Below are 23,885 nucleotides of genomic sequence, written 5' to 3' on the forward strand. Positions count from 1 at the left end.
TGTGTGCACATTTGCATACTACTTGATGTCTCCCTTTCTCTCTGTCCCTTCCTGTTTGTCTCTTGGGCGCATGTTTGTGTGGTATGATGTGTGTGTGAGAGAGAAAATGTTGGCATGAGCACAAGCATGTTGTTTGCATGTATTATACAAGGGGTGCTCTATAAGTATCAGAATGCAGCTATGTGGGCATATTTACACATAAAAAGACTATTCCAGCTTATTGATATACCCTCCCTCAGCTTTCATGCATTTTCCCATTCTTTTAAATCATGTGTCCGTGGCACTTAACCATGCTGAATAGATATACCCAAAATAACACTCTTGAAAAAAGCTTGAACATTTTCAGCTCACTGGAACTCCCTTCCTCTTAGCTGTCACTTGGCCAAAGGGAACAGGAACCAATAACAAGGGGACAAATGGAGAGAATATGGGGAATGTGACCGGCTGTGCACTATATTTCACAGTTGCTGCTGCAGTGCGTGCACTGGCGTTGTCTTTATGCAGCAGGAGATAACTGGGTTCCAGTGAGGGGACACCGTCTGCACCATGTCTCAAATTACATTATGTGGACAGTGGTTGGCATTCTAGTCTGAGGTCATTGTCTTTACGTACTGAAGTGGTATGGTAACTGTATGGCCTTATTTTGAGGATTAATACACCACCATGTGTTTGCTTTCACTTCTGGAACTTAATTTTTTACAGGTGGATTCTCACCTGGGAAGACCCAGATTGTTGACTGTTGCTTTGTTTTAGGATTACACTGAAATACCACCATCTCTTCTCTTATTTCAATGTCCCAAACATGATTTGATCTTTTTCCAATAATGTTTTGGAGCAAATGTGTACTCCAAGAAACCCTACCTTCTTTTGTTCATATTATAAGTTATGAGGGCCCCAACAGCACAACAGTTCCCTACACCATTGTGATCATGGAAAATGACATTTATACTTCTTGATGAAATGTTCAGTGTATTTTCTGTTTCATTTTAGCCAACTATTGGATTCTCCTCAATCACTGACCTTACCTGGGTCACCATTTCTGGAGTAGCAAAGGTTTCTGGATGACCACAGCAGTCATCTTCAAGCGTTGATCTCCCAAACTGTTGTTCTGCACAGTGCTTGCTGGAGAAAGCAATTCGACAAACTCAAAACTCTTTCTGGCAGAAGTCGTAATGGATAACAGCACAAAAAGCATGCTGTGAAAGGACCATGTTTCCTGCAGGAGGGCCATTACCCTTTACCCACAATTTTCCTTCCTGAGCAAACAGCTTTTTGGGAATGGAATGGTATTTGACATTATAGCTTGGATATCAGTGCTCTGTTGCATGATGTTAATTGTGATTCTGTTGTTCCTTTAGGTTTTCTCTGTTCAGATACACAAAGAGCACCCCTTGTATAAATTGTTGGGAGGTATTTGATTACACACATTTTGTTGTCTTTGTAATCAGAATAGTGCTTTGTTAATATTTTGTAAAATACAGTGAAACATTTAAGAATAAAAACTAAAGCAATCTGATTTGTTAAAAAAAAAAAAACAACATCAAAGGTACAGAACAACTTTTGCAAGGTACTGTACCATGCATACGTTTTTTTGTGTTGTGGTTTATTTTTTCTCTTTTTTTTCTCTTTGTGCCTGTTACCCATTCGCTTTTACACTGTCTTTACATTTGAAATTATATCATGAAAGATTGTTGGTTTTCCTATGGAAGAGGCCATATAATATATTGCTCCACAGCAGACATAAATGCTGTATCCTTGTCCACCTGAAACTTCTTATGAAATTCTTGAAATGGGAAGGGACTTAAGCTTGCTTTTGTTATTGAAGGACTGTATTTTCAGGTTACAGGTTTCGCTAAAACAAGATTTGCATTCATTGTCTCTTCTTGTTGGCAATGTTGTATTTTGATTGATCTGTTGTGTATATACCAGTGGTGTTGTGCATGCATTCTTTTGATTTTCTATGTGTGTGTTGTTGTTTTTTTGTTTGTTTGTTTGTTTTATCTTGTGCCTTCAAACTTGCATCCGGTTTCCTTGAACTTGTCATACACTTGTATTTTGGGTCTAAGCATTTAATCTACTAACTTCATTAGTTGACATCCATGAGAGGTGATTGAATTTTGGAGGGTGTTTTACCAGAACTTTCTGAAGGGTATGTTGGTGTTTTTCTCTTCCCTCTGTTCTCCATTGTTGTTTTTATCTTTGTCTTCTTCCTTATTAATTATGTCCTTGGAGACTTGGAAAAAAAAGAAGATAATCATGTTACATTTCATTCTCATATTCTGTCTCTCTCTGTCTTCCTGTGAGTGTGATGCTGTGTGTGTGTGTGTGTGTGTGTGTATGAGCACAGGTGTGTATAAGGGAGAGAGAAAGTGTCTCTTTCGGGTTTAGTCTGCTTATTGTTTTGTCAAAAGAGCACTTCATCTTTGCAGTGTGGTTTTCTTGTCGATCTGCACGCATGTTAACTCTTTCTTCTGTGTCTTTGGCTGAATGGGTCACCATTGATAAATGAAACCAAACCAGAGAACCAGTTTGATCACTGATAGTTTGGTTTTTAATTCCTGAACATGATAGTTTGGTTTTTAGCTCCTTAACATTATCGGAATATGTATTGGTGTAAGTATTAGTGATATGATTTTTTTAAGAATAAAAGTTTGAGAAATAATGATGAGAGTTATAAGCCATTTATATTGCACAATAAAATCTTAAAATAAAGCTCTGTTTTCTTTACAAAAAGTTGCACAAAAAAGTGCATGTACTAGGAAGGAAGAAATAAGAAATACTTCCACAGCTACAAGAACAATACAGTTGAAATTCAAAATTAAATTCAGGTCAGTTCAAAAGACTTTCTTACTGTCTGCCTCAAACAATTAAATCATAAACCTTTAAAAGAGATACATATATATAGGACAATGCAGGCAATATAAATCGTTTCAAATGTATGTACAGTGTCACTGGAACTGTATCATGCTTTAATACCAATGCACATACACCCATTGACATTTCCATCCTTCTTGCGGTCCTCTAGTGTCCACCTTTTGTAGCATGACTTTTGATGATAATCGTAGGAAAATCATGAAAACATTGAAAAGTGGATAAAAAGGTGGAACTGTTTAAGTAAGCAAACATTTTATTCCATACTATATACACACGCACATGTACCCCCACACACATATGCATGCAAAACCTTGCACAAGAATGACAGTCTACTGATACTTGTTGAAAAGACGGGTTTTAAAAGGATTCTGTAAACAACTTCTCTGTGATTTTCTTTGTTTGCTGACTTGCCAGCCTGTTTGTCTTCTTGTCTGTGTTTAATTGTTTTGAATAAGTTGAGTATTATGAAAGTTTTTTTTGTTTGATGTTTAAAAAAACCAAACAAACAGAAAATGTATTACTATATGCTAATTTTGAAACCTTTATTCAGCAAGATATAGCTAGTGTAATCCTACTAAACGGGAATAAAGAGCAATGTCTTGTTTGGTCTAAAATATCTGTGTAGTGGTCTAGGGTTATCTTTGTTACAAAATAAAATTACAAAACAAAATTACAAGTTCCTCTGTGTGCGCATGTGTGTGTGTGTGTGTGTGTGTGTGTGTGTGTGTGTGTGTGTGTGCATGCGCTCTGCACATGTCTGCATGTGGAGAAAGGGGGGCGGTTAATATTGGTGATGGAGCAAAAATTTAAATGGGTATTAAGTGAGTTCTAATACTTTTCCACTGTTAAAAAAAAACAGGTATCCACAATAGCAATGGTATATCATCTGCCCATCCTAAGTACAAATGGCTTATTGTGGTTACATTTTAAGTATCAGCTGAATTGGGCAGAGGTCCACTAGGAAAGAACTGGAAAAAAAAATTTCTTTACATTTTGTTGAGCATAATATGTTGGATCTGACAAAAGATTTTATATGCGCTGGTTTACAAGAACAACAAAATATCTTAACAATATCTTTACAAACCATGAGAAAATGTTTTGACTGATGTTTAAACATGAATGTTGAAATCAGATACAGTTTAACATATATCATTATATGTCCATAATTTCGTGTTATAAGACAGGTTTCATGTTGGGATTTTAGTTAGCCTGTGTTAAATTTCACAAACTTTTTTTTTAAAGTTGACATATGTTGAATTTTAAAAACCTTTATTTTACTGTGTTTGTTTGCCAGTGTATTTCAGATACAAAACTTTTAACAGTATGTAATCTAAGCATTAAACGTAATAGAATTGTAATCATTAGCTAGAGCTGATAAAATAAGATGATAGATATTTCATCTGCCTTTTTAATATGACAGGTACTCTGAACTCTTTTCCCCACCCCAACCTTCTTTTGCTCCATCTCCTGTTTTGAAATGTTTACACAGACATACTTACTACAGGCATCTGTTACAATAAAAACAGATGGGGAGGGGATAATTTTTCTTTAGTTTTGTTCCCATGATCTCAATGGAAAACAGATGGGTTTTTTTTTTTTATATATATATATATATATATTGTGTGCGTTCTTAAGAAGCAAGCTTGTTTTCATATTGACTTGACCTTCAGCTGATTTATTAAGTTACTTCAGTAAGGGAATGAAATAATTCTTTTAACACCCCCCCCCCCCCCCCCCTTGTTTTTTTCTTTTTTTCTTTTTCTAGATGCTAACCAGTATATTTAGAGAAAATGTATTATCAGTTTTTCCTGTCTTGTTTATTTACTGTGTGTCATTTTTTTTCACAGTGTGTGTTTGGAGAAAAAGAAAATAATCATTTCCCCCCTTGCTTTGTTACTGAGTGACTGTGTCTAAATGCTTGGCCAGGAATGTGTTTGGAGAAACGAGCATTCTACCGCATGATCTCTGGCCTCCACACCAGTATCAACATCCACCTCTGTGATCAGTACCTGCAGCCAGGTAAATGTAACATAGCTCAGGAGCTTTGGCTGACATTCTCAACATTCATATTTGGTTGGGGTATAAAAAAAAAAGGGTTTGACTGCCTGGGTTCTTTCAAAACCGGATTAAAAAAACCAGAGGAAAAAATTATGAACCCACTTGGGAGAGGAGCACATGTGACTGCTGCTATCTTCAGTTGCTTTGAAGACTCTACGAGTCGAAGTACTCAACTTCTCCTCTCCCAAGTGGGTTCATAATTTTTTCCTCTTGTTTTTTGTATCATGTTTGGTTGGTTTGGAGTTTGATGAACTGATTCAGTGTGTGTGTGTGTGTGTGTGTGTGTGAAGGTTATTGTTGCTAGCATTTATGGGTCCATGTTGTAACAGAAAAGGGGTTAAAAGTGGGAATGCAAAGTACTGTAAAGTATTCTTCACTTGTTGTGTTTCTTTTATAGATGAAATTATTGATTTTGCTGGAATGCATTTTTGGAGATGGGAGTGGGGGTACTATTTTTTTATAATAGATCTTTCATTCTTACATTATTATCTTTTATGTTTTTTACAGTCGCAGAGAAAATGCATTTGCACACACGCACACGCACACACACACACACACACACACACACAAGAAACATCTCAAGCTTTCAGTGTGTGAGAGCAGAAGAAGCGAAATAGATATGTTTTAAAACTGATCATCTTGGCAATAGAGAAACTGCTTCCCGGCTGAAGAGCTGCATGATCATGGTCACAGACTTGCATTGCTTCACATCGCATTGCAGCACCCACTGCCTTTGCCAATCCGGAGTGGGGTCCTAACGTCAAGGAGTTCAAGAAGAGGTTTGACCCTGAGACCTCGGATGGACAGGGACCACAGAGGCTGAAGAATTTATACTTCACCTACCTGGTGGAGCTTCGGGCCCTGGCTAAGGCTGCCCCTTACCTGCTGCAGGTGTGTGTGTGTGTGTGTGTGTGTGTGCTGTATTCCTTCTCAAGTAGTTTGTGTTGTGTGTGTGTGTGTACATCCATGGCAAACTTCAGCATTGACATTTTCTCAGCTATTGCAAGTGGTGTAGCTATCAAACTTGGTATGAGTGAGACTTTCCTGGTTTTCTCCTTTGTGATGGCATGGTATACCAATGTTTACGATTACTTCAGGTAAATTCTATTTTGAATTTGTTGTTTTATTTTTGTTATTTATTTTATGTAGATTAATACATGGCTAATGAGAGTGCCCTCGCACATGTGTGTGTTTGTGTGTGTGTGTGTGTGTGTGTTTGATTGAATGCATGTGCTCATGTATGTATTTTGTGCTGAGTTTCTGTTTTTTCAGTGGTTTTGTTTCAGAAACATTTTAAGTTCAGGATGGTCTATGTATCTAGGTTGTGGACTACATTGCCAACTGATGACAAAATCATAACAGTTGTTTTCTGAAAAAGAGAGGGAATATTGATAAAACACAAATCAACAGAAAAACAGTCTGAACATTTTTTCAAGGGGGGTGAATAGAAAAATAAAACAAAAATGAAAAAAAAAAAAATTATTGAAAAAAAAAAAGGTTTTGTTACTTGACCATCAGTAATACTTCTCCCTGATCATTGGTGTCTGTCTGGTTGTGCAGGAAGAGTTTTACACTGGCAACGTGGAAGAGGATGAAGAAGTGCGTTCAGCTGTCAAAGATTTCATGAGAGTGGTCAGGTAGAGTGCTGAAGTTTGTTCACCATGAACATTTTACTTGACTCAGCCATTGACTTTGTTTTTTGTTGTAATTGTTTTGGAGAAATATCCAGTTAGCCAGCATCTGCACATAGGTCACATATACATGTGTGCATATATGCATGCATGCGCGCACACACACACACACACACATACACACACGCACGCACGCATGCACGCACGCACGCACGCTCAAAACTTCAGACTCAAGGTATGCTTATACACACGTGTGCAGGTATACACACACACAACACAACACACACACACACACACACACACACACACACATTTTTATATATACATGCACACATACACACTGATGAAACACACACTCATGCACACACAAGTGGAAAAGAGAGAGATTTATTTTATTTCTTTTTTATTGCTTTCATTTGTATCTGGCTCTGTTTAGATTGTTTTTGAGAAAGGTGTGTGCCCTCAGGTCCTGTAGATTGTGTTTGAGATAGTGTGTGTGTGTGTGTTGGTTTTGTAGATTTTGTGCTAGATTAGACTGTGTTCTGTCATGTTTCTAACACCTGTGTATCCACATGTGAATTGCTAAAGAGGATTCTAGTTGTTTTTATTGTCACTTGTATCTGTAGGAAGCTTCTGCGATTGATAATCATAGCTGATGAACTTAAAACGTGTGTGAATGCATGGAGACTATTCTTGCCATCAAAACAGACCATTAGAACTTTGTCTGCAGATTCACTTCAGTACCTTGAAGCTTGATAAGTTCAGTTCAGTGCTTGATCAAACATCAAGAAAACAGATAATTTTGTGTATTCATAAACATTCCCCTCCCTTTTCCAAAATGAAATAAAGCTGTCTTAATGGCGTGGTTAAAGAAAATGGTCATACACATAAAAACTGGTACATTTAAGTGAATGTGGAAGTTAAAACCAGCAAACATAGAAAGGACAAGAAAAAAAAAATTCAACATTTCCCCACCCAGTTTTATGGTGGAGTTTGCAGACATTTGGTGACTCTTGTGCTCCTGTTTGAAATAGTTTCCAGCAATAATTTGCATACATGTCAGGCGGTAATTTGAAATGAAAGTGTTGAAAACATTGTGAAAATACTGTACCTTGAATGCCATGCCTCCATGATGATCACAAGGACTGCTGTTGTGAAGGGTTGTTGCTTTGTTTTTGTTTGTTAATGATTTCCAACACCAGGAAAAATGGATTTCCCACACAAACCAAAATCTTTATAGGTTTACCTTTCAGATATTTGCTGCATTCTATTTGTTATTGCAGACAGCCTTTCTTCTGATGTAAGATTGTGTTTGTATCAGTATGTGTGAGTGGATGCATATAAGTGTGTGTGTGTGTGTGTGTGTGTTTCTGTGCACATGTACGAGGGAGAGAAGCAGGGAGGAAAACGGATTTGGTCTGTGATATTATTGTTATCTTACTGTTCTAACCACTGAAACAAAGAATTTTCCTTCCCGTTATATTGGTTGGTTGGTTTTGTTTTTTTTGTTTGGTTGGTTTTTAAAAAAAATATAATTTATTGATTAATCTGTTTACTGCCAAGGAAACATAACTTCTGTTATAGGATAGGATCTATGTACTTTAGCTACCCCCACCCTCCACCCCACCCGGTGGAAAATCAAACTGAGTGTCTAGTCATTCGGATGAGGCAATAAGCCAAGGTCCCGTTGTAGCACACACTTTGCGCACTGAAAAAGAACCCAAGGCTGCGAGAATGTTGCCCTCTGGCCAAATTCTGTCGCAGAAATCCACTCTGAGTGACAGGTACACAAATATATATATATATATATATATATGCATGCCCTCAAGATCTGACTAAGCTGGTTAGGCATCTACCTAATAGATGTGGTGTTGCGTATATTGATTTGTCCAAATGCGGTGATGCTTCCTTGTGAAACTGAAATGAAACTAAACCCCTCCCTTTTTTTTTTTCTTTTTTTTTTACTTCCTTTTATCTGTCTGTTCCCTCATCTCCTACCCCCTACCCCAACCCCCCCCACCCTTTCTCTCTTTCTCTTTAGTTGCCAATGGTAAGAAAAACTGGGTTTCAAACATGCACCTTTGTTTGTGCAAAAATGGATTTGAGCATGTTAAAATCAGGGTGTCAGTTGCTTTAAAGGTTTCATATACACTTTTCATCAGTGCTTGATTTATTGTGGGTGGCAAACTTGGTATTTACATACTAATACAAGTGAAAGATTTCATCTGTATATTTATTGTAATCATGATTTTAAACCATACTTGTTGTTGAATATTGATAGGCATCAAATGTATGACAAGAAGATTTTTAACTCTGTGCAACTGCTCTGGCTGTTCACTGTATAAGGAATGTAATATTACATAAGGAATCTGATATGTTATGTCCATTATGCATGAAATAAAAAGAAGATGAAGTACAATTTATTCTTTGTTGTGAAGCACTGAGTAATGTTGGAGAGGGACTTATACAGCATAAATGCTATGAACAGCCTGTTTTGTTTAGTTGAGTTTGTTGTCAAGCACTGACATAACCATTCTAGATATTTTATATCTGTATTTGCACAAGGCCTTTAAAGTTAGAGAAATAGCCATTTCTTAATTGTTTTGTTTCTTTCAATCCAGATTTATCAATCGTCTTTCTTTCAATCATTTAATGTTTTTCACTTTTCATGTAGCTTCTTATAATAATAATAATGAACCGTTCACACGCCTCTTCATTAGATGCCAAGGCCTGTAATGAATGGATTATTTGTACTCGTATCTCTCTCTCTCTCTCTCTCCTCTGATGAAATTCTGTATCCATAATATTGGTACATTCCCCCCTTTATTTACGACATTTTGTGTTTAAGATGTATATATGTACTTCTTTTGCAAACAGACCAGTGGCCTTGTTGTAAAAGTATTTCTAAGTTCTGAGTTCTCTCTTTCTCTCTCCCCTACCTTCATTCTCCCCACTGCCTCTGAGCAGAAGCTTAGAAGTGTCATGCTGTGTGCAGTCGTACACAACTTGGCTGTGTGAATATGTGTTGCACAGTATTTTTGGACTTGTTTATTGATCAGCTTCTTGTATGATTTGGTGGATAACCAGAGATGTGTGGGATGGAACATCTGTTGTTTCACAACAGCTGGAAAAGAGAAATCACCACCACAATGTGAAGGGAAGGGGGTGGCAGGGAAGGGTGGTGGGGGTTATTGACAGATGGTATATCTTGTCTGTTATCTGCATGACCTAATTCAGCTACAATTTAAAAGGGGGGGGGGGGAGATAATTCTGTGCTTTTTCACTGTCAGCTGTTTGTAGTTCTTTTTCTTTCTTTCTTTTTTTTTTTTCACAATTAATTGAATGCATGCAAAGAAGGTATTGGAGTGGAAAAAAATTACAATAGAGAAAGAGAAAAGAAGAAAAAAATGTATGGAAAAAGTGTACTTAAAAGCATTTAATGGAGAGTTGTCTAGAATATAAAAATCAGTGTGTACATGAGCTTGATAAAGTAACTATGTTGGATATTCACTCATTAAAAATAAAAAGTTATGATTCAGAACAGACAAGTTATGATCTGGAATAATATGATATACATATTCCCACAACTGGAGATATTAGAGAACATGTTTTACTTATTTTGATGTTGGTATTGTGTTTGGTGTTTTTGATGTCAGTAAATGCAGTGAATTTTGGTGTTGTTTTCAGGGATTTTCCTGATCATTTTGATGAGGGGAAACTGTTTCAAGACAATTCTGAGGAAACGAAAAAATTAAAGGTAAGATGGAGTTTGATAGTGCCCCTGCTTGGTTCGTATGCTTTTGTGTGTGTGTGTGTGTGTGTAGTGAACAATGTAGAAACTGTCTGATGTTTGAAGTAAATTATCTGGCTTATGCCAGATTGTGGCTGATGCCAGATTATGATCCATTTTGCAAAATAGGTTTTTAATGTCATGATTGCGCTTTTGAATGTATGTGAATTTGTGGGTGTATGTTTGCATGTACAATCATCACTCTTTTGAATTAATACACTTGTAATGTTGTTGTTTTTTTAAAGCATGATTGGTAATATGAGTAACATGAAGAGACGTTAAGTATTCACCAAGGTACTACTACTCTTTATAAGACAAAGGCATGTATTGCAAACCATTGTTACTTGCATTATCTGTCAGCTGGCGTACAGGTGAATAAAAGTACAGAGATATAAACTCACAGACTTCCCAAACAGTAAGCTGTTTATAAAATGAGGAATAGGAATAAGTATCGTTAGTCTATATCAGACAGAGGCACATAATTTTAATCATTGCTGCTAGCTGATGGGTTGTGCAAGCAACCATACTGCAATTAGCAGAGGAATATTTCACTAAATCTATAGCACTCTGAAATCACTAGAAAGCAAAAAATGGTGGGTGGTGGGCGAGGGGAGCCATTTCACAAAATGTACAGTGTACAGTGTTAAGAAAAATCTGCTGTGTTTTGTGAAGGTTCAGAAATCGTAATAGAAACCCAAACGTTATAGAATTTAGGGGAAACCATTCTATGGTCAGGGTGTCGCCTGAGAACAAACACTTGCTTGCTTTGTTGTCTGTCCATGTCTTATCTCTCTTATGGAGGACTTGGAATGATGGAGAGCATTTGTTGAGGTCTTTGTGTTCTCTGACTTTCTGGTTTCAACTGTTTGAATGTGCAAATTGTATCTTTTATTTTTTGTTACATGAAAAGAAAAACCATGTTCTGTTCCTTAGATGTTTGTTCTAGGTTTCCTTTTTTTCTTCATTTAAGGGCTGCAGTTTGAAAAAGTTATTCTGCAGTGGGTTTTGGTGACAAGAAGACACTTCAGGAGTCATCAAAACATATTGGTTGTTCATTTCATACCATTGCACCCAATTTCAAACCATAGACCATGCCCCCCTTGTGGTGTTCACACAGTGCCTAATTTATAGGGTTTTTGTGCATTCATGCAAATTTAGGATACTTGGTTTCATATATAGGCAATTTGATTATGATCTGATGCTGATTACCAGTTGATATGTTGGTACTACGCAAACTAACAGTATTGTTCATTATTAAATTGCAGAGGGAATTCCGAGACCACTTCTGGAACATCTCCAGAATAATGGACTGTGTGGGATGTGACAAATGCAAACTGTGGGGAAAGTTGCAGGTGGGTTTAGCTTTCACCGTTAAGTATAAGCTTCCTATTTATGCAGTTTCCTGTTATCTGTTATTTATTTTAAATGAACAAATTACTCAGATGATCAGATGTGTTTGTGCAAAGTTCATTTCTTAGTACTTGTCCAGCACACCATTTGACCTGTACGCTCCAGTCATAACTGAAAGATTGAAATGGTTACAAGTAAAGTAAGCTCAGCAAGATCCTGCACTGATTGTTTCTTTATTTGTTTTTTTGTTTTTTTCTTTTTCTTTGTGCCTGTCTTTACTGCTTGTTTACTATTCAGTCAACTGGCCTAGATAATGCAAAGGGGTTTTCAGATATTACTTGAGGAGCTTCTTTTCGATGAGTTGTTTTTTGGCTTGTAAGTAATGTTGACTGGTGATGTTCTGTATGTGCGCTAACATATGTATATCTTTTACTGTAAACAACATGAGCTCCCAGTCTGGGATATGAGAGCTTCAGTCTGCATTATTATCATCATTATGTTTTATGCAAGTTCTTCAAGTACTTGTTTTGCATTTATTGTGCCTGTTGTGAATTGTTAGGTGGTAACTATTTTACAGTAAGCCTTTCACTTTTCAAATGCGGATATACCCACGCTTTTGGGATGACTGCATTATCAACAGTCCAGCCAGTCAATTGACCATGCTTACTTCCTTGTAAAGGGCGACTGTCTTGGTGCATGTTAGAAGCATTATCTGAGCGAGTTTCAGCTTGATTTTGATGAGGGTTTTTTTTGTGTGTCTGTTTTTATAAAGTGAAATGTCATTGAGCTTGTCAGCATGGCTGCCAGGAAGTAGGGTACAGTTAGGAGAGGTGGCTAGAATTTTGTTTGATTTTCCACACAACATCAACAATAGTAGCTATGAAAACATGGTAGAAAAGGAAAGTAATCTTGTTGATCAACTACAGTGATTCTGGTTATCCTTATTATGATCACATGCTGCAAAGTACATTAACAGAAAGGGGGTGGGGTCGTGTCAGAAGTGTGTATAGAAAAAAAAAAGACAATATTTTTGCTTGAAAACTTCATTTTGGGGTTTTCATTTTCTGTGAATCCTCCAGGTGAAATCTTCAAGCCTAGATACTGTTTAGAGTGAGCTTTTGTGTTGTGATATTGTGTGATAGTGTTTGTGGGTGTTTGGTGGTAGGGTGTGGGTGTGTGTTTATGTATAGTGTGTATATTAAAAACAACATGATAGTGGAAGAAAACTTGATGGTGGAGGAAAACAACATAATTGCACTTGATTGTTGTGTCTAATACATTTGCAAGTATTTTAGCACCATTTCCACCCATAAGATAAACAAACTGAATTTTCTTCTTCTTTTTTTCAAAATATTTCATTCCCCGAATCTGAGTTATCTTGTCCTGATTGGGAGTTATCTCATCCTGTCAGTGTTGAACATTTGTAGAAGTTGTATGAGTTCAATTCTGCATTCGTTTTACATACTTTGGGGCATTATTTTGATTTTTGTTAGTTGTTGTTTTTGTTGGGGGTTGTGTGTGTGTGTGTGTGTTTTTGTTTGTATGTTTGTTTTTTGTTTTTGTTTTACTTTTTAGAGATTGTTATTATTTGCCAAAATTTACAAATCATTGTGGAAGTCAAAGGGTTAAAGTGTATAAGCACAGAACAAGGTGACAAAGTGTGTCTGTTTGTTCAGGTGCTGGGAATGGGCACAGCGCTGAAGATCCTGTTTTCAGGCAGTTCAATGGGACCAGAGTCGACGGTCAGTGCGGACTTCAAGGCTGACTTCCAGCTGACCAGAACGGAGATCGTGGCTTTGTTCAACGCCTTCACCAGGTGACTGTGTGCATGCTGTGCACATGCATTGTGTGGAAACATTTCTCAGACAGTATTTGGGACATTTGTTTGTGATTTCTGCCTCTCTTGTTAAAGTTCCTTGTCCTTTAACAAAAATCATATAGTTAATGTATGCGAGTGCAATTTCAAATAGTTGATGTATGCGAGTGCATTATCAAATAATTAATGTATGCGAGTGCATTTTCAAATAGTTAATGTGTGAATGGATTATCAAATAGTTAATGTGTGCGAGTGCATTTTCAAATAGTTAATGTATGTGAGTGCATTATCAAATAGTTAATGTGTGTGAGTGCATTTTCAAATAGTTAATGAATTTGTATGTGTGCATTTGCTCAATCATTAAGGGATGTTGTCTTTATGGTGTGTATGTGGTTGTCATGCAACATTGTTGATGTTCTTGTGTGTAGAATGATGCATGTGTGGATTCTTTTCACACTTTACTGGTGACAGTTTATGATGATTACTGTGCATACATTGATTCTGGAAGAATCCCTTGTATCATAAAAGGATTAAAAAGGAAGTGGGTTACCAACTCACACGTATCTTAAACAAATAGTTCATATGAACTGTCAAAAATTCCTCTCTCAGGAAACAGTACACTGATACCAATAAAGGCATGTGCATGAACACACACACACACACATGCACACATGTTCACACACACAATTACAAACACACATACGCAGTCACACACACATAAATGCACACAAAGGACCAAGTCTTACACACCTATGAAGGATAACACACAGGAGGTGTTGTGACAGACTCAGTTATGTGTCAGGCTTCTGATCCAGTGTCCATCAGTGATCAGAGTACAAGGCCCTGTTTCAGCCAGATGTTGTGTCCTTGGGAAAGGCTCTTTTCTCAGATTTTTCTCACTCCACCTATGTGTGAATGGGTACCTGACTTCTGTTGGGGAAAGTTACAAGGACGGGCGGAGAAGATAGGACTTCCCCTGCCGAGCTGTAGACGCAGTGGATATGAATTCACTGCCCTGATGACCATGAAAGGCTATGGGACCTTTAAACTTTTTAACCATCAAAGATGATTTTGACTCCCCTTCCCCCTTTCCATGATACACATGCATGTATAATTTTTGTACACACACACACACACACACACACACACAACACACACACACACACACACACACACACACACACACACAACACACACACACACACACACACACACACACACACAACACACACACACACACACACACACACACACACACTCACAACACACACACATACACACACACACACACACACACACACACACACACACACACACACACACACACACACACACACACACACACACACACACACACACACACACACACACACACACACACACACACACACACACACACACACACACACAAACACACACACACACACACACACACACACAACACACACACACACACACACACACACACACACACTCACAACACACACACACACACACACACAACACACACACACACACACACACACACACACACACACATAGACACACACACCTCAGCACAACACAGTGCAGTGCAACACAATGAAACATCACACCCACAATGCATGACAGCTTTGCAGAATGCAGAGGGACACACACACACGCATTTCAACTGACTATCATCTTGTCTTGTCTTTACAGGTTATCCAGCAGCATCCAAGCAGTAGAAAATTTCCGTGCCATGCTGAGATGATGAGCTGAGCAGTGTGGGCACGGTGATGTGCTGACAACACTGTCCCTGGCCATGTCTTCTGACCAAGACCATGGGCTGATGCACACTTTTTGTCTGTCTTGGGAGTTTTCTTTTGGTTGCCTTTTTTTTTCTTTTTCTTTTTTTTTTTTGGTCATGCTGTTACCTTGAGCAGTGCAATGTGGAACAAGCCATATTACTTCACCTTTAAAACCAGGTCCACATGTGGTTACATATTGTTCTGCTGTTCCCAAATTGGTCTTTGGTTCAGGACCAGTTAGTTTACAGAATCAGAATGAAATGATAAAAACCTTTGGAGGATGCAGTTGAAAAGATCATTTTGCTTGACTGAAATTCAACACTGTTACATGTATGCAACTGCAAGCCACTGACACAGCATGCTTCTGTTTTTTCTTTTTCTTTTATTTTTTCTCTACTCATTCATTATGTAGTCTTTTGTTTCTATGGTTTAATACTATCTGTTGTTTTTCAGTAGTTGTTATCTGCTGATCTTCAGAATCTGTCTGTTCTTCAAGTTTTCTATGGGGTTTAGTCTGTATTTTAGTCTCTTTTTTTAGTGGGGGGGGGGGGGGGATGGGGACGAGGGGGTATTTATTTGATTGTTTTGTTTGTTTGTTTTTATTTTTAGTTTGGTTATTTAGGGATGTAGAGTGGGAGGGGTGTGTTGTTTTTGTTTTCTTTGTTGAAGATGAAGCACTTTTTCTGTTGGGTGGAAGGCTTTGTTGTGGCTTTTCTTTTTTTTTCTTTTTTGCTGACTCATGAGTCATCAGCACTGTTTCAGTGGGATTACCCACATCCCTCTCTTTGGCATCTCCCATGGCCTACACACATCCACACGCGCACTTTTCTGCCACAGTCTCAGAGCTGGCAGTCCACTGTGTGCTGTCTGTGTCAGGTCTCCATGATGCCATGAGCCAGAGACTGCTGCTGAGTCACTTTGGTAGTGTTGTTGTTAAGTGATGCTTGCTCTGTGAATTATGGAAGGCTTTGCCACTCTTGTTTCATGTTAGCATCTTGAATTACCTCAGACCACTTTGCAATGGACTGCTTTCATCCGTGTTAGGGAATCTGATGGTAACAAACAGTGGTGAACACTACCGCGGACAAAACTGGAATCTGTCTCAGCTTCGTTTTTCATTCAAAGGACTCGTTTCATTACCTGTAGAAAAGAAGGGAGAAGGATCCGGTGCTTTTCAAGGTAACTGATGTTTTATATGTAGATTTCTGTTGTTCAAGGGACAGTGTGTGCTTTGTGCTTATTTGCTTTTTTCTCAGAATGTGTTATGTGATTTTTCTAGCTGACCCAGCATGGGGTGGTGGGGGGGGGGGGGAGGAAATATGTCAGCTGGCTGGCTGTTTGACTGCCTGATACTCTGAAATGTCTTGCATACTGAAAACAGCATCACACTGTGTAGAGTAAAACGTATATTGTTGAGTGAACTTTAGTCCCGTTTGTTTGGTCTTGTCAATGTTTCAGCTGTGATATTTGTTGACTGGTTCATTCTTTAAAAAGAAATGTCTGTGAAAAGGTGTACTGTGAACATGTACTTTTTGCTGAAGAGCACTTGAGTCATTGTTAACACAAACTTCAACTTTTCCATGCTGTCTACTTACAAGTTCTCTGTGTTTATATCATAGTAAAACAACATTCATATTTTTATTTAGACTGTGGGCAAGTTTCCACTCTTGAGATAAATGAATCTCTATGTTTATTCCAACTGAGATGCAGTTTGCTTTTAAACATTATGTGTGAATGAACTGTGACAAAGTTGGACCTTGTCAACAAATCATCTCTGATTTGTAGTTCATTGAAATATTGCACAGAGGCCAGTTTCAAAAGGTACTATCCAAATCAGTCTGTAATCATTGGTACTGTCTTAACAGACTGTGGTATCCTTACAAAATGTGTCCTTAGAGTAACAAACTAATGGGTTATGGTTTGGTAAACTCGCTTTATCTTTTTACAAATTAATGAGAATATACACGATCTTGAGAGATTATGTGTTACAAAAGATAATTTTTAGCTTGCCTTTCAGATAATGAACTAACTTCCAGAACGCCAGACAAACAGATTTTCATGAATGGTTGTTTTTCTTTTTTTTTGTTTAATTTTTAATCAGCCCTGGGATCTTTTCACATCTTTTATGAAAATGTCAGTTTTCACACACTCTCCATTGTCATTATCATTTTTGGTCTTCAATGGCTTTAAGTTTAACTATAAGTATTACTTTGGACACTTTAAATTTGTGTTTTCTGATATGTGATATGAAAATGTCACCAAAAGAAAAGAAAAAGAAAAGCTAATAAACATCAAGATGACATCCATAACGTGTGTTATGTTTCAGTTGAGGTATATCAAAAATAATATGGTGTCATTGTGAATGATGGTGTATGTGTGTATTTGAATTAATTTTGTCAGTATTTTATAAAGTGGAAGTTCAAAGAATAACCATTTTCATGTGCATACATCATACTGTTTAGTTAACTTTTCTTTCATATTAACCATAAAATCATTCTGTTAGCAAATATTTTTCATATATATCCAAAACCATACTGTTTAGCAAACTTTTTCTTTTTTTTCGCATGAAGTCCTGCTGTTGTGAATATTTGTACTGCTTTGTCAACCTGTTGTATTTCCATGATCAAGTAGTATTTTAGCTCAGTTTTTTCAGTGTTCAAGTTGATGAAATATTTCACCTTGATAAGAGAAAAACAAAAAAAAGATACTGTTTATTGGACCATCAAGTATCTTGAAACACATAAGGCTGCTGTTACTGGCTGCTATAGACATTTGATCTTTACATGAAGTTTTGCATGACTGGATCGGCATTCAGTTGTTGCTGTTACCATTTATTGAACTTTCATTGCTAAGATAATCCTGCACCAAAACAACAGGTTAGTGTATTTGAATTTGGGCACTCTTGTGTGTTTAACAAGTTTTGGAAGTTCCATGTATTCAGATGGGTCTGCTGAATTCATGTTGCTGAATATACAAAACACAGCTTAGACAACAGGCCTGAAAGGGTTAACAGGGTAATCTGCTGACAAAGCAGTTTGTACAAAGTGGTTGGAAGCAATGTGTTGGGTGGTACTTTTATGTTATGGCCAAGGATTGAGCAAGAGGCCTCAGATGTGCCTTGCAGATGGCCACACATCAGTCTATTCTCAGAACAAGTTTTGGCCAATTCCTGACATTTTGCTCTCCTCCAATGTACTGTAAGAAAAATTAGGGCACTGCAGGCATTCCCTTAGATATAATGGTGAAAAAACAAAACTGCCCATCAGTTTGAATATCCATTGTGTCATTAAAAGCAAGAGTGAAATAGAATCACCTCCAACTATTATTTAAGGGAAAAACTCTCATCTTGTAAGACAAGTGATCTGGTCTGCTTCAACATCGTGTGCTACATGTTTGTTTGATTCCCCCTTCTCCTCTGTGGAGTTCTCTTGCAACTGGAATGTTTGCTGTTTGTTTTTTTAATCTGACATTTTTTGTACAGTATGCTGCCATTTTTCATTTTTAAATTTGTAATGTAAGATTTTACAAGAATATGCATGTAATTTAAAAGATGGTTGTGGTATTACTTGTTATGTCCGTAAGTTGATTTCTTTTATTTCATCGTCAAAGCGTATTGGTATAAGAAGTGCAATCTCTGGTCATGTAAAATTTGAACATTTGTTATAACTCTATGGCAAGAGTGGGTTTCGCAATGGTGGATTCTGTAATGGTTTTTGGTGAAGAAGTTGTAAACTTATTTCATCTGTTAGTGTTTTAGGGGCAGGTTAATAATTACTGCATCTGTTGTATTTATACCTCCTGAGACCCAGTATAATAACCCTGTCCAGTCAAAGGGATGGGGGAACAAAAGGGACTCTGACACACCTCAGAGTTCAGATCAAAGGTCACAAGAGTCTGTAAACCCAGATAAGTAATCATGAAATGACACATTACTTTCAGATATAGGGTGAAGATGTCTGTATTTGAAAAAAATGTTAGGAAAACAAAAAATAAGTATTGAATTGAAATAAAGAAAGCTTTAACGGTAGGGTTTCTTTTGTCTCCAACGTCCATCCTGATCGTTGTGGTGATCTCATGAATCATGCTGGGGTTAGTTGTCCCATAGTTGTGGACTGTCAAGTGATAGTTTTAGTCACAGTCAATGGCCACAGAAAACAAGTACTTTCTGACTGTTCTGTGTGTTAGTAACAAGTATGTGCAGATGGAAGTACACATGCACATTCCATTTGTAGTTGTACACATTCTTGTGCATTCCATTTTGATTGTAATGCATGTTACCCTGTTTGTTGTTATTGGTTGTTGTTTTTCTTTACTTAAAAAAGTATGTATGTTATGAAGTGTACAAAACATTTTCTTAGTTTTAATGAATGTTTTTGACATGGAGTGTTAACATCGAGGGGGGTCACTGATCATGTGGCATACCATGTTCATGATTGCAGTGATTGAACAGTGCTAGGGTCAGAGTATATGTTGTATTATACTGAGCCTCCCTTCGTGTTGGCAGCCAGAGGAATGGCACCAACATTATATATCATGTATGTCTCTTTACTGTATGTACTTGACTGATTATGTGGGACAAGTGGTCTTGTCTGTGACTGATAAACTTATTTTTCTTCATAGAGTGCTACTGTGGACTTGAAAGATGCCCTTCTTCTCAATAATGCTTTTATACTATTTCTTTGTACCTCTATTCTGATTGCTGTGCATGTTGTAGGCATGTGCATATGTCCACCTTTCCGTCTTTTGAGTTTCTGTGTGTGTGTGTGTGTGTGTGTGTGTGTGTGTGTGTGTGTGTGTTCTTTGCCTTTTGACACATGTTTTGTTCTGTTTGAGTATTTGTCTGTTTGCCCACTTGTTTCATTTGATCACTGAGAATAAAATAGGAAAAACACTTGATCACTGAGAATAAAATAAGGTAAACATTTAAGGAGTTGTAGTATGTTAAACCTTCGGCAACTTGGTTTACTGCATATGAAGAAAACAACTTAGCACAATGTGTGATGTGACCTTGACTGCAATTCCAGTTTCATAATCATTACTTATGAATACTCACACAATTTAAAGCAAGAGCAACCCATGTTGCATGCAACAGTGATTACAAATCTGAAATCCCAACATGGCTTTATATCAGAGTGTTAGTACCTTTTTGCTGTGTACATATTTTTTTTCAGCTTTTTTTTTTCAGCATAAATAGAATGGGTACGCTGAGTTCTGTTGATAAGATTCATCATTTCTGGCTTTACATTAATGACAGTTTTATTTACCAAAGATTGTTTGTGCACAAGCCTGACAAAGTATGGCAATGTTGGTATAAATAAGTCTGTCTTCTTGGTCACAGCTATTCTGAAAGGTTGAATGGTGGTGTAAGAGGAAGATACAAGCAAGCATCACTTTGAATTCTTTATTTTGTTTTCTTATGTTGTGTGGGTATCTGTACAGTATTGTATGGTTGAAAGATAAAAGTTCTGTTAACTTGTTAACCATGCGACATAAGAATCAGAGGGTTGATTGTGGTCGCTTAATGGAAGAAGATGCCTGTCACAGGCAAGGAGGGACAGAAAGAGTAACTAATTCACCAGTTTCTGTGTTTGACTCTTTTGAAAAGTGAAAGAAGTCACAATCATTAGGCAAGGTGAAGGGGCAAAAAGGGTATCTTTTTCTCTGCCATATGTTTTTGTTGTTTTTTATTTTTATTTTTATCTCTTTTTTTTCTTCTTAAAGCCAGACATAGTGATGATTTTAAAAGAATGATGTTATGTGGTGATGGTTGAAAAAAAAGAGTCTATTTTAGATAATAAAATTGTGTTATAAATTTTGAAATATACCTTCTCTTATTCTTGATTATTCTTTATTCACAGGTTAATGTGTGCTTCTCTTTCTCTCTCCCTTTCTCTCTCTCTCTCTCTCTCTCTCCATCTTTTTAGGGAGAGCAGTAGATTAATATGTGGCACACAGAATGTATATTTGTTATTACGTCAGTAAGGATTTGGTCATAGATTTGCTCAAAGAAATCTGAGATTACAGATTGGCTAATTTTAAAGCTTGAACACTTGCTCATTTTAAAGATGCATTGTACATTTAACACACTTCTGGATCCAAATCCCACAATGCAGTTGATGTCTCTGGCCTCAGCTGGACAATATTCCTCAGTGTTGACTAAGATTTAGCATTTTCTGCATCTGTAAACATCCATTCTGCAGTATCTGGATACTTGTATGTGCACGTTTTGTTTCAAGATTTGGGCTGTTTCGGTTGAAAACAAAGTATGAAACTACTTGGCTGTGTTGATAAGTGCATTCTCCACTGGTTTTCATGAGAAAAATCAAATGTTCAATTGTTCATGACTTTTTTAATGTCTTGGTTTAAATAGAAACAGCCAGTTTAAGAACCAGCATATCTTTTTTGTTTTGATTATGGTTTATTATAAAATGAATTGCAAGAAAATAAAATTTCAGCTGAATTCCTTACTTCCTGGAATTATTTTTTATGGTACATGTAGCAACTGATTGGGTTTTTCAGTATCTGTTAGATAATATTTCCTGGCAAGAGTTAGTTTGTATATTGCCTTCCATCTGTCAGTTCATACAAATAATTTTTGATTTACTATTTAATTCTATCTTTATTTTTCACTGACAGAACATAGTCATGTATAATCCAGCGCTACTACTTGAATGTTCAGCACTTTGTTGTTCAGAATGATAAGAGTATGAACTGATTGTATGCTTTTCAATAATAACAATAATTTCAACAAAAATCAGTATCAGCACACAGTGTTAGAGCACCTTGCATCAGAGAAAAGAAAAAACAACATATGGGGTTCATTTGTATAGTTACTTGGAATTCTTTCAAATGCAGGACATATGACCTCTGGAAAAAATTTGTGCCTTATGACTTTTAAAATCTGGAAACTGAGGATACTAATGAAAGGGAAGGAGACCGTGTGTGTGTGTGTATGTGAGTGTGTGTGTGTGTGCATATCCTTTTCTTTTTCTGTATATATGTGTTTCTCTCTGTTTTTTGAAAAACGGTATTGAAATATCACCTGTTATAAGTCTTTATTCATTTTAATAACATTTCAGTTTTATGGTCATCAGTGGTTATTGTTACTTGAACATTTTATTATAGCATTCAGCTTTTACAGTAAAAATATTCTGTGCTGTTGTTTCCTAATGTGTGACAATCTTTAAAATGCTACATTAGTAGTTTGAAATCGATATGCGGTAACATGAGCCTATCTGATTTGCTGTTATTCTAACCCTTGCTTAACTTTGTTGTGATTGGTTGTTTTTGTTCATCCAACTTGATTGTGTCAGGGCATAGTTTGGATTTTGGGGGGGTTCGGACCATTTAAGTAAGTTCCAAAAATTGGTGTCTTTTTTCCTGCATGAAGGGAGTATTGTGATGTAGAGACACAGAAAAGATTAGGGTTGTTTGTCTTGGTAATATGGTAGTTTTTAAAACAGGTATATAGACACAAATAAAAAAAAAAATTAAAGTAAAGCATACAAAAAACCTATAATGGCAATAACTATTTATTTTTAACAGATTTTTTTTTTTAAACTACATAAATGTTGTTCCTGTTCCTCTCTCTCTTTGGACTTATATTACTTCTTCTCTCCACCAGAAAGCAGAATGATTTAGTGCCTGTTGCACAGCCTGTGTTGTCTTTATGGGTGGTGCTGACTGTTTCTTGCAATTGAATATGACCATCTAAGAATGGTCTGTTTTTTGCAGCTTGAAATTTTTGTTTTGGGCGGTTTAGAAATGCTTTTGTTGGGTTAGAAATGCTTTCCACCCTCATTTGGCCTTCACAGTCATCTGGGGTATATATTTCATGAAGCTGAATGTGAAACGTGCATTGATACAAACAGCATGGGTTCATGACTCCTTATGTACAGGGGCGAAGGTGGGAATCATCTGATAAATCTCTGTGGTGTCTGTTTCTTATTATCAGTAAACACACATTTACCCCATTGTATGTGATGGCAACAATCTGAAGAATCTAGTTCATTTTTCAGTAAGTAGGAGGCTGAAGTACTGCCATGCCATGCCCATTGTGATTCCTGCAAGAAGTTCGCTTGTGTGTCAACATGTTGTTTAGGAGGGCGGGGGGAGGCTTGGAAACTTTTGTTTGTTTGTTTTGTTTTTTGTAATGTGGCTCATTTCATATACTGGATTTTTTCCCCTCCAAGTAACACTTTTTTTTTTGCTGTGTGAGGTTTTCTATTTCTTCTCTGTACATTAATTAGCTAATAATCTGTGTACAGTTTGCTATAGCTAGTACTCTCTTGTGTATTTAATTTTTATTTTACTTTGAGCTCCTTAAAACTTGTCAGTATTTCTTCCAATATTGTGGATGGAGGAAGAGAGATAATGTCATTAAAAAAAAATGTACGAAACAAAAATATGAATAGTAAGGTTTCAAAACAGCCCCAAAAAATGACAGTACTATTTGTATGGAACCCTTCGGTTTCCTATTTGTGTGCATACGTGTGTGACAATGTGTATACAAGTGTTTTAAATCTGTGAGTAGTGCATATTCTGTTTTAACAATCAGTACTGAATAGGATTGAATAGAGAATGCTCTCCAATTTCAT

The 23,885-nt window shown here is 36.9% G+C and overlaps 1 protein-coding gene across 1 annotated transcript in view; it reads left to right on the top strand.

The window, feature by feature from the left end:
• LOC143295915 (ero1-like protein) overlaps window positions 1-15,802 on the top strand; it is a 41,957-nt gene extending 26,155 nt beyond the window's left edge. Inside the window, exons 9-15 of the mRNA XM_076607601.1 lie at window positions 4,801-4,893; window positions 5,654-5,823; window positions 6,493-6,569; window positions 10,251-10,320; window positions 11,619-11,705; window positions 13,380-13,519; window positions 15,200-15,802. Of these exons, the coding sequence (XP_076463716.1) occupies window positions 4,801-4,893; window positions 5,654-5,823; window positions 6,493-6,569; window positions 10,251-10,320; window positions 11,619-11,705; window positions 13,380-13,519; window positions 15,200-15,251 (689 nt within the window). The 3' untranslated portion in view covers window positions 15,252-15,802. The remainder of the gene's footprint in view (window positions 1-4,800; window positions 4,894-5,653; window positions 5,824-6,492; window positions 6,570-10,250; window positions 10,321-11,618; window positions 11,706-13,379; window positions 13,520-15,199) is intronic.
• Window positions 15,803-23,885: the final 8,083 nt, after the last annotated feature.

The sequence above is a fragment of the Babylonia areolata genome, chromosome 21 (genome assembly GCF_041734735.1).
Source record: "Babylonia areolata isolate BAREFJ2019XMU chromosome 21, ASM4173473v1, whole genome shotgun sequence".
NCBI lineage: Eukaryota > Metazoa > Mollusca > Gastropoda > Neogastropoda > Buccinidae > Babylonia > Babylonia areolata.